Here is a 17,283-nt window from a genome sequence, read left to right on the forward strand (position 1 = left end):
TCAGACATGATACCACCCTTATTAACCATTATCGGTTTTATCACCCTTATCCTATTTTATCTGACCCTTATAGGTGCTCACCAGAATTCATACGATCATTATAAGCCCTTATCGCTCTTTAGCACCTTATCCATCCGGGTCGAATCAACCGCGATCAAACCCACCTAGCCCCTCATTACTTCTTATCATTCTTATTAACTCATTGACTGCTTATCTGTCTGTGTTGCGCGACAACAAAGGCAACGCGGCACAACACACTTATATGATTCAGATATAATCGCTTTCTGCAAGGTTGGGTGTTGAGCCGGACAATCAGCTGCTGAGCGTCACGCGTCATGGACGGTTTCTCTCAGTGAGTCGACATAGAAATGCGTACGCACTTAAATACCTCGTAGCGAACAGACGCGGGAACACACTTGGCTCAAATCAACAGGATGTTATCAACACTTGCGTCGCCCACAAACGTCAACTACACGCCAAGCAGAAGATGCGGTGTAGATGAACGTATTGGTATGGGGCCCTGGTGTTGACTAAAAAGGTGGCTTATGGTTACCGCCCGACTGTATATTTGTTGTAACAACGCATCAGCAGATTAGGGAGCACGGATCGACAAGACGGCGAGCAGACGCTGAGCGGATGACGCGGTGTGGATGAACGTATGCTGAGGCCGTTCATATATATCATACAAGAAGTCCTGCCGCTTCCACAGTGCTGCCAAGAACTATACGGTGGCAGAGTATATGAGAATATGGGCATATGAGTGGGCTTGTCAGACTTTGGGCTTTTTCCGAAGTTTACATTCGGAGGAACTTCAAATATTGCCAGGCTAGGGGCAAAAAACCGTATGTTTCACTGATAAATAGTCGGCCAGCCGAAGTACAATATTAGCAAGCGGGCAAAATGCTGCTAAGTCCGTACGGGGTCCCTATAGTGACAGGTTATTTTCTCTGCAGTTGACAACTCAGCCACGTTTACGATGTTAGCGCAATCGGAATAGAAATAAGGTTTAAAGTGAATTGCTGAGTTTGACTCAGTGCGTCTTGGTGCTCACGCAGGCGTAGAGAGAATCCGGCAAATCTGGAAGGGTGGCATGCGTATATCACGCGAGGCAGGTGTTCTACGCACCTTACGGTGGTTACATGTTGCGAATAGCTCTAAAAGGTTGGTGGATGGTTCACTATTAACGGACAGTGTTTTACATGCTCTTTTCTTGCACGTCCTCTCCTCACGCTCTTTTAAACTGTGGCACGAATGCGAATTAAGGAAAACGATTCGCGCCTAATCTGTGCCAAAACGAAAAGCATGTGTAGTGGTGGAAAGTGACTAGTGTTTCATTGCCACACACTTGCTGAAACACAGGCGCAGTATAGGTTAGTGCACTGCAAAATGAGGCAGTATACGAACCTGTTCAGGTGTAGCGGTTCCGATGAACGCTGGCTTCGTTACGGTCATCACCACCTGCACAAAAACATGTATTGAAAGAGAAATTTACTCGAAGGTAGCCCGAGACTACAAAGGAAATACAAAGAAAGTGTTTCTCAGAAAGTAATCTTCACAAATGAAAGAAAGTCCATCGGGATCCGCGGATCGAACCCGGGACCAAGACATTTCCGTGCCAGTCGCTGTACCATCTGAGCTGACCAGGAGGCCAGCAGGTCGCCAGCGTGACGCCGAATTAATCGAAAACTGAAGCACTAAGACACTGAACCAGGCAGATGAGTTCCATTGAAGCCAGCAAGATGGACAGGTTTCCCCTTCATTAACTTCCCTCTTCCTTGAGGGCACCCACAGAACTGATTTTGGAAAAAAAACAGTAAATGTGAGTGATTCCGTGGTTCGAAAACCTCATTATTTTAATGGAGTGGTGTGGAAAAGTCGTTCTCACAAAAAACTATCTTATTAGAATTAGCGACTGCCTTAGGCAGGCGTTTTTTTTTACTACCGGAAGAACGCACAGAGTAATAACGAGATAGCATTAAGGGCCCCGTGTCGCAGAACATCCGGTGTCGGTGTCCGGCTTGCACTGAGTGAACGTTTCCGTGTATATTTAGGTTTCTGTATATGCCATGCCTTGCTATATGACATGCGGCATATTGGGGCTTATATTGCCATACCATTCTATCACTAAAGTTGATACCTTGTCTTACTTTCTTGACAAAGTTATTCGTCAGCATTTTGAAAAACAGCCCACCAACAAGTGTCAGGAAACAAAACAACAGCGCATGCCTTTTATGTTAAATCTGATGTGAAGTTATGTGAAGCATCAGTATGTTCTTTGCAGATGGAGTGACCACTCATTCGATTCATATATATACACTTTCAATAGGGCTTGTTATGAAGGCGCTAGTGTCCAGGTGGATACCTAGATGGTGGACCAGATCCAGCATCTTTAACGCGCTTGACGCAGTAGAGTGATATGCAACGGCACCATAATCCAATCGTGATCGAAGGAGGCTCGTGTAGAGGTTCATTAAGCGCTTTTTCTCACGGCCCCATGTTGTTCGAGATGAAATTTCCGGTAGGCGCATTGTTTTTAAGCATTTCGCCCTGAGATATTTCATGTCTAGACTGAAAGTCAGTTTCGCATCAAATATAATGCCAAAAACTTGAGCTCCTTGCTCACAGGTACTTATTGTCCACGCAGTTCTACACTTGAATCTGGAACCAGGCCTCTCTTTTGTGTAAAAAGAACGCAAGAACTTTGTGGGGGTTAATGTTAATTCATTTTGGCTTGCCCACTTAGACACCTTGTTCAAGCACCACTGTACTTTCCTCTCTTAGACTGCAAGGATACAGGATTTGAAATCTGTATGTGTGTCTTGTACGTAGACGAAATAAGAATAGCTGGTGGTAATAAAGCACGGTGTGTGTTCGTCTTAACATTAAAGGGTGTGCAGCATCCCTATGTACACCAGTTTCTTTACAAATGAACCCGACAATACATAGCTGATTTTGACGTGGAAGGTATGATTAGACAAATATGGATGGCCATTACCGACAAGTCTCGCAAGATTCCGAAACGCTACGTTGTGTCGCACATCTTCTTCACATTGAGAAATATCGTGAAAAAATCACCGCCCAAGCACTCCGTACAGATGTTTAACCAGCGAAGCTGAAACGTGCGGCCCCGGTGTTTAGCAGTGGGTTAATCCCGACGCTGTATTTAAGCGTTTCTAAATTATTGGTTACATGTTTGTGTCTATAGTGGAACGCAAGCGCCAATGGTGGGCGTATAGTGGTAACCAGGACGCCGAGCTAACTCGAGATATCGAACGCATGCGACCATGGCGAGCCGAGGAGGCTACGTTGCGGGCAGAGCAGCGTCAACGTGGCAATGGCGGGAACGCGCTCGCCAGGGCCAACGCCAACTTTCGGCGGGAGTTTCTCGAGCGGCACTTTGGCTTCGGCTGCGACGAAACGTCCACGTTGAAATCGCGAAGTGGAACGTCAGCGCCATTGGCGGGCGAATACTGCTAACCACGACGCCGAGCTAACTCGAGATATCGAATGCATGCGACAACGGCGAGCGGAGGAGGCTACGTTGCGGGCAGAGCAGCAATGACGTCACTAACTGCGCTGCCAATGGCGTGCGCGCTTGGGTGCGACGTAGAGAACGACGTACTTGACAGAGCTGCCAATGCAGACGCTTATCCAAACATGTGGCTAGCGGTTTTTCGTTTCGCCTAGCCATATACAGCTTTCGCTGTAAAAACTGTTTATGTACAAATGCATCACGGATATTTCCGTCAATGCGCACAAGGTGATCCGTTGTGGACCGCTCTTCTCTGAAGCTACACTGTAAGGGATCCATAATTTTGTGCAGTTCAAGAAAGCTTTTTGAACTGCAATTTTGTGCAGTTCAAAAAGCTTACAAAGGAAACTTGTGAGTGCAAGGAACGCGGCGACTGCGCGTCCGCCGGTTAAGTTTGTTCGGTGCGACTACTTTAATGAACCCCGTTTCCCTGGCCCGTGCGCGTGGTTATAGTGCCCTTCTTCCTCAGTTCACAACATACTGTCACCCGCGAGAAACGGACGAGATGATCGATGATGACAGTGGCGTCACGTTGTCTTCTAAACTTCTCCGAAGCTTCACCGTTCTTGTTGGCGAAGTTATCCATCTAGCGACTGTTGAATTGGCTCAACTCAACGCCACTCGCGTAGTAGCTCTCGGGTCAACACCCAGTCGCGTTGGCGGTGGCAGCGGTTGCTGCTGGCGTCCTAGCAGGCTGGAACAGAAGCCCAGACTTCACGTGACTGCGTGCAGTTTACCAGAGGAGCCGCCAGAGGAGTTTGTATGTCTACTTGGACCTGCACGTGAAGAGCAGGTTGTCCATGCCCGTCTTGATCTTGGTGTAGGTACCACGATGGCGTTCGCTGATATGTCGGCGTGGTGGTACAGGGTAGGGTCACGACAGTACCGGTGGAGTTGCACACGTTTCGTCGATTTTGTATGTTGTCAAGCTTGCAGTCTTTAGGCATATCTTGCAGATTCTGCGGTGTAGTTGTCGACAAAAAGCGCGATCGGTCGATGAATGTTAGCCGTCTGGTGGGAGACGTCGGCGCTTTCAAGTATGATCGGGTCGCTGACGCTGTGCATATGCTGTTCTCGGGGCTATGGTTTCGAGATGCGATTTGCCGGTGATGGTCGGTCTCCACGTTGCGGTGATGGTTGAGCGATGAGAAAGAGCGATGTCGATTCGGTTCGCTGTTTTGTATTTGATCACCTTGCTCGAGGCCGAACAGCTTGCGCGATTCGTTTTCGGGTCGCTTTTCAAGCAGGGTTTCGTTTTCGGTTGTGGTCGTGTCAGTCTGGAGCTTCGGTTGTTGTACGCGCGATGTCGGTGGTCCGACCTTGGCGCTGGCCTCGGTCTGGAGCTTCGGTTGCTGTACGCGAAGTGTCGGTGTCGCTGATCTGGCGTTTGCGCTGACGTTCGCCTGCCTACCGGGTGTACAGACTGGGTGTGGTGCCTGTTGTCCTGCCGAAGGGCTGTCGGCAATAGGTAGTGATCCAATGACGGCGCGAGAATTCATGCGGAAACAAACCCAGTTGATGGCGTGGCGGATCATCTCGTTGGTATTCGAGGGACTCGGTGAATTCTGCTTCGTATTCGTCGTCGTCGATCACGAGCTCTTCGATTTTGGCGTTGATTTCAGCGAGGCCCATGGTCTCTGTCATCAAGTTGGTCCAGCAGCACTTGCAAGTCGCTATGCGTCGGTTCAGTTTCTTGCAAGGCTTCGGTTGTGGTGGCGATGACACGGGTAGCGGCGCTTCGAATGGCGTTGCGCTGACGGCGTATACATATAGTCGGTCCGTGGTCAGTTAAGGACGCCAGTCTTCTCCCGGGTTTCATGGCACCATACAATATATTGGAGACGTATACTGACGTCCGTCGGATGCGGTTTATTCAACCAACTGTGCAAGATAGCGCCAGCGCAGAGCCTTCCCTCCCTCGCTCCAAACCCCCCTTGCCCCCCTTTCCGCTGCCTTCAACAGTGAGAGCTACAGGACGGTAACTTGCCGCCGAGAATACCCTGTGTAGGGGCGCGCCATAAGCGCGCTCCCGATAGCAGCGCCAACACAGCGTTGCGCAAGACGCGCGAAATAAACACAGATGGCACCTCTGCATTCGTTGTGTGCTGACGTGCGTCCCGCCGCTCGTATACAGGCGGCGTTCTATAGGCATCGTATATCGCGACCACTATAGCTTGGTGACCCGGACGTGATCGTACCGTGGCCGGTGTGCTCGTACCGTGGCCGGTATGCTCGTACCATGGTCGGCGTGCTCGTGCCGTGGATGGCGTGCTCGTACAGTGGCCGGCGTGCTGGACCGTGGCCGGCGCGCTGGATAGTGGTCGGTGAGCGCCGAAGCCGGTGAGCGCCGTGGCCTGGTGAGCGCCGTAGCCGGTGAGCGCCGTGGCCTGGTGAGTGCCGTGGCCGGTGAGCGCCGTGGCCGAATCACGTGCGTACGTCCGGGTTCTTCGGCCAAAGTGGCGGGAGACTCACCTGGACGTTTGAGACTGCTTCCATGTCGATGGCGAGGAAATGGTTCTCGTTCCTCATCGTTGACTGCGGTTGCCGTTGAGTACCGTCATCCGCCGACGTGGGGCTTGTGTTCGTAGCCATCACGCACGTACGTCCGGGTCACCAAGCTATAGTCAGCACACAACAAACGCACAGATTGCACCTCTGCGTCGTTCGTTGTGTGCTGACGTGCGTCCCGCCGCTCGTATACAGGCGGCGTTCTATAGGCTTCGTATATCGCGACCACTTGGTGACCTGGACGTACGTACGTGATGGCTACGAACACAAGTCCCACGTCGGCGGACAACGGTACTCAACAGCGACCGCAGTCAACGGTGCGTCTCCCGCCATTTTGGCCGAGGAACCCGGACGTACGCACGTTATTCGGCCACGGCGCTCACCGGCCACGGTGCTCACCGGCCACGGCGCTCACCAGGCCACGGCGCTCACCAGGCCACGGCACTCACCGGCCACGGCACTCACCGGCCACGGCGCTCACCAGGCCACGGCGCTCACCGGCTACGGCGCTCACCGGCCACGGTCCAGCGCGCCGGCCAAGGTACAGCACGCTGGCCACTGTACGAGCACGCCATCCACGGTACGATCACGGCGACCATGGTACGAGCATACCGGCCACGGTACGAGCACACCGGCCACGGTACGATCACGTCCGGGTCACCAAGCTATAGTGGTCGCGATATACGACTCTTATAGAACGCCGCGTGTATACGAGCGGCGGAACGCACGTCAGCACGCAACGAACGCAGAGGTGCAATCTGTGTATTTCGCGCGTCTTGCGCAACGCTGTGTTGGCGCTGAAATCGGGAGCGCGCTTATGGCGCGCCACTACACCCTGCTTTAAAACTGGAATAACAATAGCATCCTTCCATGAGGATGGAAGGTATCCGGCAGCCCAAATGGAGTTGCCAAGTGCCAGAAGTGTTATCTGTGTGTCAGTGTGTAGGTTTTTAATGATGACCTACATTCAAAGCGCAGCAGTTGGGGCGAGTTGGTATGTCATGACGTTTAGGCTTCTAGCACAACTCGGAACTAGCGAAAAGGAAGGTGGAAGGGTTAATGAAAAGGAACGGGGAACAGGGTGAGCGCTAACTTCCAATTGATGGTTTATTTCGTGACTCAGAAGGCTACTTATACACTCAGCGAACCATGTGACACGAAAAGACACCAAAAAACCAAGCAACAAAACCTAAAGTAACCATGTGAAAAAACATATTCAGACAGCCTGCGGTGGTAGTCCGAGATACGCCAATTCATTGCTTGATAACGATGACGATAAACTCGAGTTGCTTGCCCAGAGCAGCGGCCTGGCGCTGAAGCTCGGAGTTCTGCCGCTGGAGAGTAAGTTCCTGCGGGGTGGGGGCAGCGGAGGGAATGGAAGGGAGAGGCTGGGAGGCAACCCCTGCCCAGCTGCTCACCTGAGGTGGAGCCGCGAATGGCGGGAAGTGTTCCGGAGTAGCCGGTGGCGGGGCCTTGGACCGGGAGCTGAACTTGGGTTAAGTCAAGGGCGCGCGGACTTGATGTGGAGTACGAGGTGGTGGTGAGGCCGGGTATGAGGGAGGGCTTGATGGGCTTACGGTACTTGCCGGGGCAGCCCCGTGTCCCTGTTTTGTGCGGCCCGGTGCACAGGATGCAGCGGGCTTGGCATTCATGTTGAGCGAGGCCCTCAGGCGTGGTAGGCACCTGGGAGCCACAGCGTGACCAGAAGCCCGGTTTGGGGCTGGGGCAAGCCGTGGCCCTGTGGCCAATGGTGCCGCAGCAAGAACATACAGGAACCGTCTTCTTATAGAGGCGGACGTAGGCCACCTGGCAGCGGTAGAAGATGAAACGGGGGACCTTCGGGCCCTCGAAGGTCACAACTGCCATGTTGGAGTCCCCGAATTTGCGGGCCGCGAGGATGGTGTCTTTCGGCCACTCCAGATTCGGCTTGATGCTCGAGGACGATGCAGCCGGGTCGATGTTGATGACGCCGCGGCAGATGTCCCCAGAAGCCTTGGCGTGGCCCCGAAACGGGAACTGCTGGTCCCCTACGGGTAGCATAATGTCATCAAGGAGTCGTTGAGCAATAGGGATCGAGGTGAGGCTGCACACCAGCACATTTTGGCCCCACACTGGCCACACGAGGAGGTCGGCAGTGGAGCAGTCCCCCAGTAAGGCACGCACACCGTCACCAGCGCATTCCGATGGGAGCACCGTCTTGAGGTCAAATGAGGCACGCGGTTTGAGCACAATGATGAGGTTGTCACGTCCTATGCGGGGCGTGTATCGCGGCCGCCAAGAAGGCTTACGTGGCACCTGAGGAGGAGACGAGTTGGGAGCACTCCCTGGGAGAAGGTGCGTCGACATTCCCGCAGCCGCCGGTTGCGAGGCAGCCGGCGCCCCCTTGAGCTTGGGCGTCTTGGCAGGGGACTTGCGTTTCTTGCGTTGCCAAAGTTGGATCATATCTTCAAGATACTCATGTTCTGTAGGGACATCCTGGTCCGCCGGGATGACATCCATGGTAACCATTCGATGTGAGGCGGGATCGTAGCCCGTAACCGGGGTTGAAGCAGCCATCGCCGGGGAAGAAACCCGGCGAAGCCCGTCGGCGCGACGCAGCTGTTAGGCTTAGCGCCCCCGAACACTGGGAAAATCTTCAAAGGCCCCGAAATTGGCGAAAAATGGTCCCACCGCAACGAAAGTGGGGTTCAAATGGAGCCCTGGGCTTGCAAAAGACGATGGTACCAAGCTTACGGGGATCTGTGGTGATGGACCGCAGTAGCCAAGGGGCATCTGCGGAACTGAGGCGAAGTGGGTCCGTCGCCGCCCAACGCCGCCCTCTCCCTCCCGTGAGCGAGATGGGCCGCATGTTCTCCGGCGCAAGAGTTTGCCTGGCTTCGAGATGAACACCACTGAGGCTGTCTTCCAGGAGTCGGGGACGAGGCCTGTTTCCCAGATTTTATTGACTGCCTCGGTCAGCAGCGCAGCTGAGTGTTCGTCCAAGTTGCGGAGGAGCTTTTTGGAGATTCCATCCGGGCCCGGTGCAGAGCGACCATTGAGGGTTTGGAGCACCTCCCAGATTTCGGATTCCGTGAAGGGGGGTCGAGCTCCCCCACCGTGTCCCCCGGTAACGAGGAGAATCCCCGTCAGCGGAGGGGCCCAGCGGGAGCTACTTTTCGCCTAACTCTTGCAGGAGGACGCGTTCAAATACACCCGCCGCCTTTTGATTATGAACTATGCGATCAATGGCTAGTCTCTGATTGCTTTTGGTTTGCGAATCGTCGAGTAACTGTTTGAGGAGGTTCCATTTGCCCCCCACTCTCACCTGCCATCAACCGAGGAACACACATCGTTTCATTGTTGTTTGGACAGTTCGATGGAATGAGTTTCTATTGCACGATTGAGCTCCGCAATTTTCTTGCGAAGTCGTCGGTGAATTCTGTGCGTTCTCCAGCGGGTCAGGATGGAGTTCTTGGCTTCTAGGAGGTGCGCAAGGCGCGCGTCCATCCGATCTACTTTTAAGTCGGTCTTAACCACCTTGGTCGCAGCTTGTACGTGCTTCTGTAGTATTGTGAACAGACATCGAGATTATCGTAGTCGGTCCGGTCCGCCTTCCGCACTTTCCGGAAGGCATCCCAGTCCATCACTTTAATTTCCCTGGTAAGGGCTCTGCTAATTGATAGGGTAATCTCCGCAATGAAGTGGTCGCTACGCAGGTTTTCTTGCAAATTTTGCCATCCTGCTCCGGGGGGAACGCCAGATCCGGAGTGGTGCCTCGGACTACAGATGTGCCGGTTCGCGTCTGGTATTGAGGATCCGTAATCAATTCGAGTGAGCAGTCAGAAACTGCCTGGACAATGAGATTGCCCTTGGTGGAGCGGCGGGTATCCCCAGGCATTGTGGGGTGCATTGAAGTCACCCGCTATCACTATGGGGGGCCCCCTTAGTCAGGACCACCGCCTTTGTCATGATAGTGGCGAATGTCTGCCGTTGATCCGACGGTGAGCTGTATATTTTTGAAACGAAGACACTGTTCTTAAGCCAATTGTTAGGGATAATTTCGAGCATCATGATATCCGCTCTGGTTTTGCCAAGTGGTAATTGGTGTACTTGAAAGGAGCACTTCCGTGCGACCAAAGTTGCCAAGCCTCGCTTTCTCTCCTCGTGTATCGATACGACCCGGTATCCCGGGAAGGTGAGCGCGTCACCGAGAGTTTCTTGAAACAAAATTACGTGCGGTTTGACCACATGTGCCGAAACGAATTGCTGCAGCAGAGCTTCGTGCCTTTGGAAACTGGCACAGTTCCACTGCCACACAACCAGCTTATTGGAATTGACCACCATGGTGACTGCCTTCGATTGGACATTCCACCGTCTTGTTGACGGGGACGGCGTCTGCGGGTGAAGGTGCCCGACTGGGCTCTCTCGAAGGCTGTCTAGCCGTAGCTAACGCGGCCTGTGCACTTTCCAGGGACGCTGTCCTTTTAAGGAGGGCAGTCAAGCTTTCAGCTAGCTGTTGGATTGCCCGCTGCATGCTTTCTAAGTCTTTGTAATTGGACTTGGTCTCCATAGAGTCAGCGTCCCCCTCTGGGGGTGTGGCCCTACGTTTACTCGAGCGCGCCTGTGGCTCCCCTGATGGGGGCACCTGTTGCTTCTCGGCTTGCGAGGGGTAAGACTTACGGAGCGACGCAAAGTCGGCCCTCATCTGCTGCATTTCTGCTTTGAGTGTAGCATTCTCTTGCAGGAGTTGAGCGACTCTGAGATCAACTTTATGCTCCGGGAATGCTACCTTCGTTACCTTTGGAGCCGGCGTCGTCTGCTTCGGCTTGACACGATCGACCCAGGTTGGCGTTTCCTGGATCCGCACCCGGGAGGTAGAGCGCCCTCTGGAGAGGCTGCGTTGTCGACCAGTTGGCGTGACGGAGCGCTCCCTCCTGGGGGCTCCCGCCGCGCTGGAGTCACGTGGCCCGTTCTCCTTGGCCATCTGTTGCTGCTGGGGCTTGTTCCTGGCGCGCTTGCGGCGTTGTCGGCGTCTTCGTACGACGTATGGGACTTGAAAGCGCTGCTTACACGCTTTGTCCGCCGTAAGATGCGGGCCCCCGCAGAGGGCGCACTTAGGTGAACACTGGTGGTCATCGGGTGGGGAGGCTAGTCCGCAGCTTCGGCAATCCTTATTGGTGGGGTTGGGGCAGACGTCCGCACGATGTCCCAAACCGCCACACGCGTAGCACACCTTGGTTTGGCGTTTGTAGAGCGTGCAGCGCAGAAGGCTGACGCCGCACATGACATAGGCACTTTCATGCCGTCGAAGAGGACGACCACTGTTATGGTGTTCTTGATCCGTTTGATTTCCAGAGCCTTAACGGTTACGGTGGTTGACGATCATGTGCTGGAGTTTGGCCTCGCTGATGTCTGCGTCGACCCCTTGTATGACCCCTTTGCAGGTGTTGTCTGGGGCCGCGATGTATGCAGCCACCTTTTATAGTCCTTCGCTTAAGCGGATTTGCTGGATCCCTGCATAAGCGGAGGCGTTCTTCTCCGGGGTGGAGACGACGAGAACGTTTTGAGTAAAATTAGGGCAGGCTATGTCGCCCTTGGTTTCTGTGGGGGCTAGTACAGCCGCCATGGCGAAGGCTTGAGCCAGCCTGATTTGGCAAATTTTCTTGACGTCCAGCCCGTCCCTTGGGAGGACAATAATTCTTATGTGCTCCCTCGCTAGTCTGGGGAGCCTGAACGAGGCTGCGAGACGTTGCAGCACGCCTTGCGGGCCAGTCGTGCGGCCGCCGCCCTTCGAGCACACGTGGGATTTCTTGCTCGTTGAAACTGGTGTTTCTTTCCGAGCTTTCTTGTTCTTGCCCAACGCTGTCGTCCAGCCTGGGCTGTTGGCTTTTTCTGAGGAGATTTCCTCTCCTACCATCATTTCTACTTCACGCATAATGCCCCTCTTCGTCGGGTTAGGCCTAAGTCTACCCGCGCCTAGCGTCGCCGCGGCGTGGTCGACACAAACAGTTCCACAATTTCCGCACAAGGGCCACTCACCGAAGGAAGTCTTCAGGAGAAACCGTGTCGAATGGCGTGCATTTCAGCGATAGGTGACACAAAAAGCTGAGCGAAAACATTTACGAAAGCGGGAGCCGATCTTTCCACGTTCGCACTAGTCGGCGCCTTCTTCAGAGCGAGAGACGCTGAAAAAAAAATGTCGCAGTTTCGCCCGAAAGGCGAAGCATCAATTGCGATAGCAAATTAGCAGAGAGCTATTCGGAGTAGGGACAGTAGTTTTATCGGCTGCATAATCTTGGACACATTCGCTTTCTAACTGAATTGACAAGCGTGGTTTCATCGAGCACAAGCAAACATGAATAGATCACACTGAATGACCGCAGACAACGACTGTCAAAACGCTGGCAGCAAGCGCTGCCGCCGCAACGGGCGAACAATCGTGCGGTCTATCGCTTCAACGGAAACTGAGCGGCGAATGCACAGTGCATACAAAGCTCAGAGCCGTGTGGAGATAAGAGACGGTGGGGGCGACCGCCACCACAGCCAGTGCAAGCGTATTTGTTTAGAAGAACTTCTTGCTGGGCGAGTTGGTGCATAGCTGTATCGGGAAAAAAGGCGATACTTGCCTAAGTGACACTTCTGTTACCCTGTATCGAGCGGAAAATAATTTTCTGCGCAGCTGCTGTTGAATTGAGGTGGGCGTGATTTCCAACTCTCCCCCTCCTCCCTTTCCCCCCTTCCTTTTTCGGGCACGTGTCAAAGCAGTCTACATAATGTGGCTTCTACACAAATAAAAAACCAGTTGAAAGTTTGCGCTCTATCCGTTCACGTCTTTTTCCTGTGTTTGTCCGTTTGTACGCGCAACGCTTCCCGATACAGCATATTTGTTGGCAGAGTAGAAGCTGCTACCCCCCCCCCTCCCTCCCGCACGGCCTTCCCACTTTTTTAGCTTTCGCGTGGGAGATTGCATTCGCAGTTCCCCTTGCGCACGGTTGCAAGATACGCATTTAGTGCCGTAGCACAGCGTTGCCCCGCCTTTCTCCCCCCATACCCTCACGGCCTTTCGCTCGACGGTCGCGTTTGCCTTCCGCCGTGCGTTCGCTTTCCGTGATAGCGCGCGGCCCCCGCGCGCTTTCACTCGCGCATACGGGGCGCGGAGACGATTTTGTCGCCCTTGGAATTTATACGGAACCTCACGGCGACGCCGACGGCAGAAATACGGTTGAAGTGTCCATATAATTGCTATCGCAATAACATGCGCTGAACAATATGATCGGCAAATGGTTACGCCGTAGTACGAGGGCCAAGCTCTTGGCACCGACGACTTGCGCGAGACCATTGGAGTAATTGTGCGCGAGGAGCTACAGAGCAGGTTCCCCAAGATCGCAGCCTCGGGTGGCCTCGATCGCCGATGTCGTGTGATAGAAAATTCAGCAGTCCTTGGGAGTTGCCGAAGTGCAGTCGGAATCACCAGAGCTCCAGAATGAAGCAATCATCTACGCCGCCGTCGCCCGCCATCAGATACCTTTTCCGCGCCCACGCCAGAGCCCGGTAACGCCGCAGTTCTGTCGCCACCACCGCCGCCTGTCAGCCCGCTCAATGCCACAAGGAAGACAGACGTGTGCGCGCTCCCGACCACCGCTCGCTTTGCTATCACTGCGGGGAAGCGGGCCACGTGTACCGCCGCTGCCAATACCGCGATTTAGGACAACGCGGGTTCATCATCAACGTGCTGGCTCCACAGATTGGTGAGAGATCACGTGACTTCGGCGACTACGTCATCGTAACCCAGTGGAGGCCCCGACGTTCTTCGCGTTCGCTGTCACCAGGTCGCTAACTGTCGCCCCAGCGCCGACCGTAACCAGGACCAGCCCATGGCCGTTCCATAAGATCATATTGTTGCGTCCAAGCGCGTAAAAGGGACGTGCGGATAAAAAAGGAGGAAGGAAGAGAAAAACGACGACTGTGCAGCGGCCATTCCTGCTGTTCGTAGCCTGCTGTTCCTGCTCTACCACGCCTAAATAAACCCCTTTTCCCCGTGCTTGTAACAAATTGGTGGACGTTGCTGGGTACACCTCGTAACCACGGAGCCAACTTCGCCGAAGCCGTCGACTTGCCGGACTTCCGCCACCCTCACCTGACATGCCTGAATACGCCTGCCAGATTCCCGACGGCTCTGAAGCAGCTTCAAGGCCAGCACCTGGCGTTCCGTGTCAATACTATCGGGTGACACTGACTTTCGGAGGAAAAGCCGGAGAAGATGTCGACGAGTGGCTCACGAACTACCGAAGGGTGAGCTGGTCTAATGGTTGGAACTCGACCGCACAGTTGTCCAATGTTGTGTTTTCCCTTACCGACACAGCGCTCGTCTGGTATGAGAATCACGAAGACACGCTCACTTCATGGGAGCTTTTCGTCGAGGAACTCAGAGCGTGTTTTGGAAATTCCGCCCTTACCTATTGGGGGCGAGGAGTTACAGAGTCACCATCTGTTGGAAGCGCCTCGCTTGCGCAGTATGAGGGATAATGCGGCGCACTCCTCATAGGTTTGGCTGTCGGTGCTCAATAAAAACACCCAGCGGGAGCCCTCCTGGCCATTTCTGTAACTATTCTCCAAACGAGGGAAGTTTATTTGTGTCAAAATAATAATCTTGGGTAAACAGAAGACACAGGATGGGTTACAGACGCCATCTCTTCACCGAATGCGTACAGCGAAGGCCCATTGCACGCGGTCGCCGTGATGGAGTCCCCCGAACCGGCTTCTTGCGTACGCTTCTTCTTGTCTGGTAGGCACTCACTGAGAGCAGACTATGTGAAATATGTTCTTACAGTGTGCTGTTTGTATAACCAAGTGGAGCGCAAAGAATGATGCCTCAATGCAGCGATCGCACGGGTTCACAGCGACCGACTGTGCGTCTGCATGCATGTCCGCGCACAATGTTTCGCTTTCGCTGCGAGCGCGTTTTCGCATCGTGTCATGGCGCAGCATATCAACATTTGACAGTACACAAGCAACCATTGTTGCGTGTACGCTATCAAAGCTGTTGAAAATAATTTCGTTATAACTAGGGACTTTGACGCTATACTCGTGATGTGCCATCGCGACGATTCAATAATTTTTTTGTTCTGTTCTTAATTCTTGGACGTTTCAATATCGCTGTTTCTCAAGTGGCGCCTCACTGCATGTTTATCGGTCATCTCAGTGAGGAATTTCCCGCTGCTTCTTTTTGTTAATCCAGTGCCTTCATTGGTTGGTGCTAACGCAAACATTAACATATGTTTTTATTTGCTTCTTACCGTTCCCTTTCCATTCTGGTGAATTTGCCAGTATCTAGCATCAACAAGTTCGTAGACCAAATCTTCATGACATTAACCGGGCAGCACGCGCGAGCGAGTTTCTCAGTGCGCGCTTTCTATTACTCAACGAACATCGCAGCCCCAACGCGGTAGCAGAAAATTTCCTCGCAGAAGTGCTTGCTAAACACCTGAGTTGTAGCCGATGGCTGTTTGCCGGTTCGAAGTTTCGCAATTCAAGCTACATGCAGCTGCTTGGCTTGTGGGTACGTGTGTACGCGTACGCGTCCGGAACTGCGGTACCGAGCAAAACCCTACCATGTCGGATGCCTTCAAAGGCAGAGACTACCCATTATAGTGCGTTACAGTGTAGTCAAGTAGGCACCTGAAGCGGCAAAACATCCCCACGTAATCAGAACTGTAACGCAGGTGGGACTAAACTTTCGTTTTCAGCTCGCATCGGCGCTTCCGAGGCAGACGACGCGGCCGCTGTGTCCCCGTGATCCCTCATACCACGTGACGCCGACGGTGGCGCCAGCTTTTTTAGTAATGGAGCTCACCCCCAATACTGCAGGCCCTCAAATGTTGCAAGCGACCATTCCTTGTGCTGGCTGACAAATTTAACGGACCCTTCAGGACGCCCCGCATGACGGAGCTTCAGACTTCAGGAATTTGACATCACCGTCGTCTACAAGTCAGGACGGAAGCACTCTGACGTTGACTGCCTATCACGCGCCCCTATTGACCTGCCGCTGCAAAAGGACGAGGATGACGCGCGTTCCTAAGAACAATAGGCACGGAAGACTTCGAAAAACAGCAACGAGCAGACCAGGAGCTAAAAAAACATCGTCGAATACTTGGAAGGCAACACCAACCTTGTCCCTATGGTATTAAGGCGAGGCTTGTATTTGTTTCCCCTGCAAACGACATACTCGTAAAGAACTTCTTACCAGTCCGCGCCAGCTACCTTCTTGGTGTTCTCTCAGCACTGCGTACATAGGTACTGCACACCCTACTTGACGATCCTACCGCTGGGCCCCTCGGATTCTCCCGTACGCTATCGAGGATACAAGGAAGTATTAATGCGAAGCGTTAAAGGCCACGTGTCGCAGAAAATCCGGCGTCGGCGTCGGTGTCGGTCTCAACGTCGGCGTCCGCGGCCAAGAAAATCATCCCGAACCATGCCGACCACGCAGGTCCTCCGCGGGGCGCAGAGGCGCTGGTAAACTAGTCGAATATCTCAAAGCAAAATGCGCCAGAAAAATCGTAAAATATGACGTAACCGCAACCTACAGACGTGATAGCGTCATATTGTAATTTCAATATACGAGAAAACACAATTCTCTTACGCGGAAACTCGAACACAAGCCCTTCTTCCAGCGTTTCTGTCACTCATACGGCGGCGCGCCGCGGTTTTCTCCTTGCATAAATACCATCCAGATGGCGCTCGCCTCCTCGGCAGTCACATGCGGAGGCGAAGTTGGAGAAAAAAGAAAGTTCCAGATGAAGGGACCTGATAAGCAGCAGGGGGTCTTTGAATGATATCGCGTTCCACTCTTAAATGCGAAGCTTGAGCGTCCTCCAAATTTCTATTGGCCGCACCTGACCGTCGACATTGACCAGTACGTCAGAACATGCCGAGGCTGCCAGTAACGCAATACACCACAAACAATGCCAGCGGGATTGCTGCAGCCGAACGAGCCACCTTGCCGACCATTCCTGCAGATCGGAATGGACTTGTTGGGGCCATTTCCGACATCAACATACGGGAATAAGGGGATCGTCGTGGCTACCGACTACGTTACCCGCTACGCCGAAACGAAAGCTCTATCTAAAGGTACTGCGGCTGAAGTGGCGAAAATGTTCATCAAATATTGTTACGACATGGTGCGCCTAAGTCCTGATCACCGACAAAGGAACTGCTTTTTACGGCAGAGCTTTCTCAAGCCATCCTGCAAAAGAGCCAGACAA

The 17,283-nt window shown here is 53.4% G+C and overlaps 1 protein-coding gene across 1 annotated transcript in view; it reads right to left on the reverse strand.

The window, feature by feature from the left end:
- Nucleotides 1–1,371: 1,371 nt before the first annotated feature.
- The window catches only part of LOC119462564 (globin), a 77,443-nt gene continuing 61,531 nt past the window's right edge, over nt 1,372–17,283 (reverse strand). The window contains exon 3 of the mRNA XM_037723902.2: nt 1,372–1,458. Within this exon, the coding sequence (XP_037579830.2) occupies nt 1,372–1,458 (87 nt within the window). The remainder of the gene's footprint in view (nt 1,459–17,283) is intronic.

Source organism: Dermacentor silvarum, chromosome 8, assembly GCF_013339745.2.
Source record: "Dermacentor silvarum isolate Dsil-2018 chromosome 8, BIME_Dsil_1.4, whole genome shotgun sequence".
NCBI lineage: Eukaryota > Metazoa > Arthropoda > Arachnida > Ixodida > Ixodidae > Dermacentor > Dermacentor silvarum.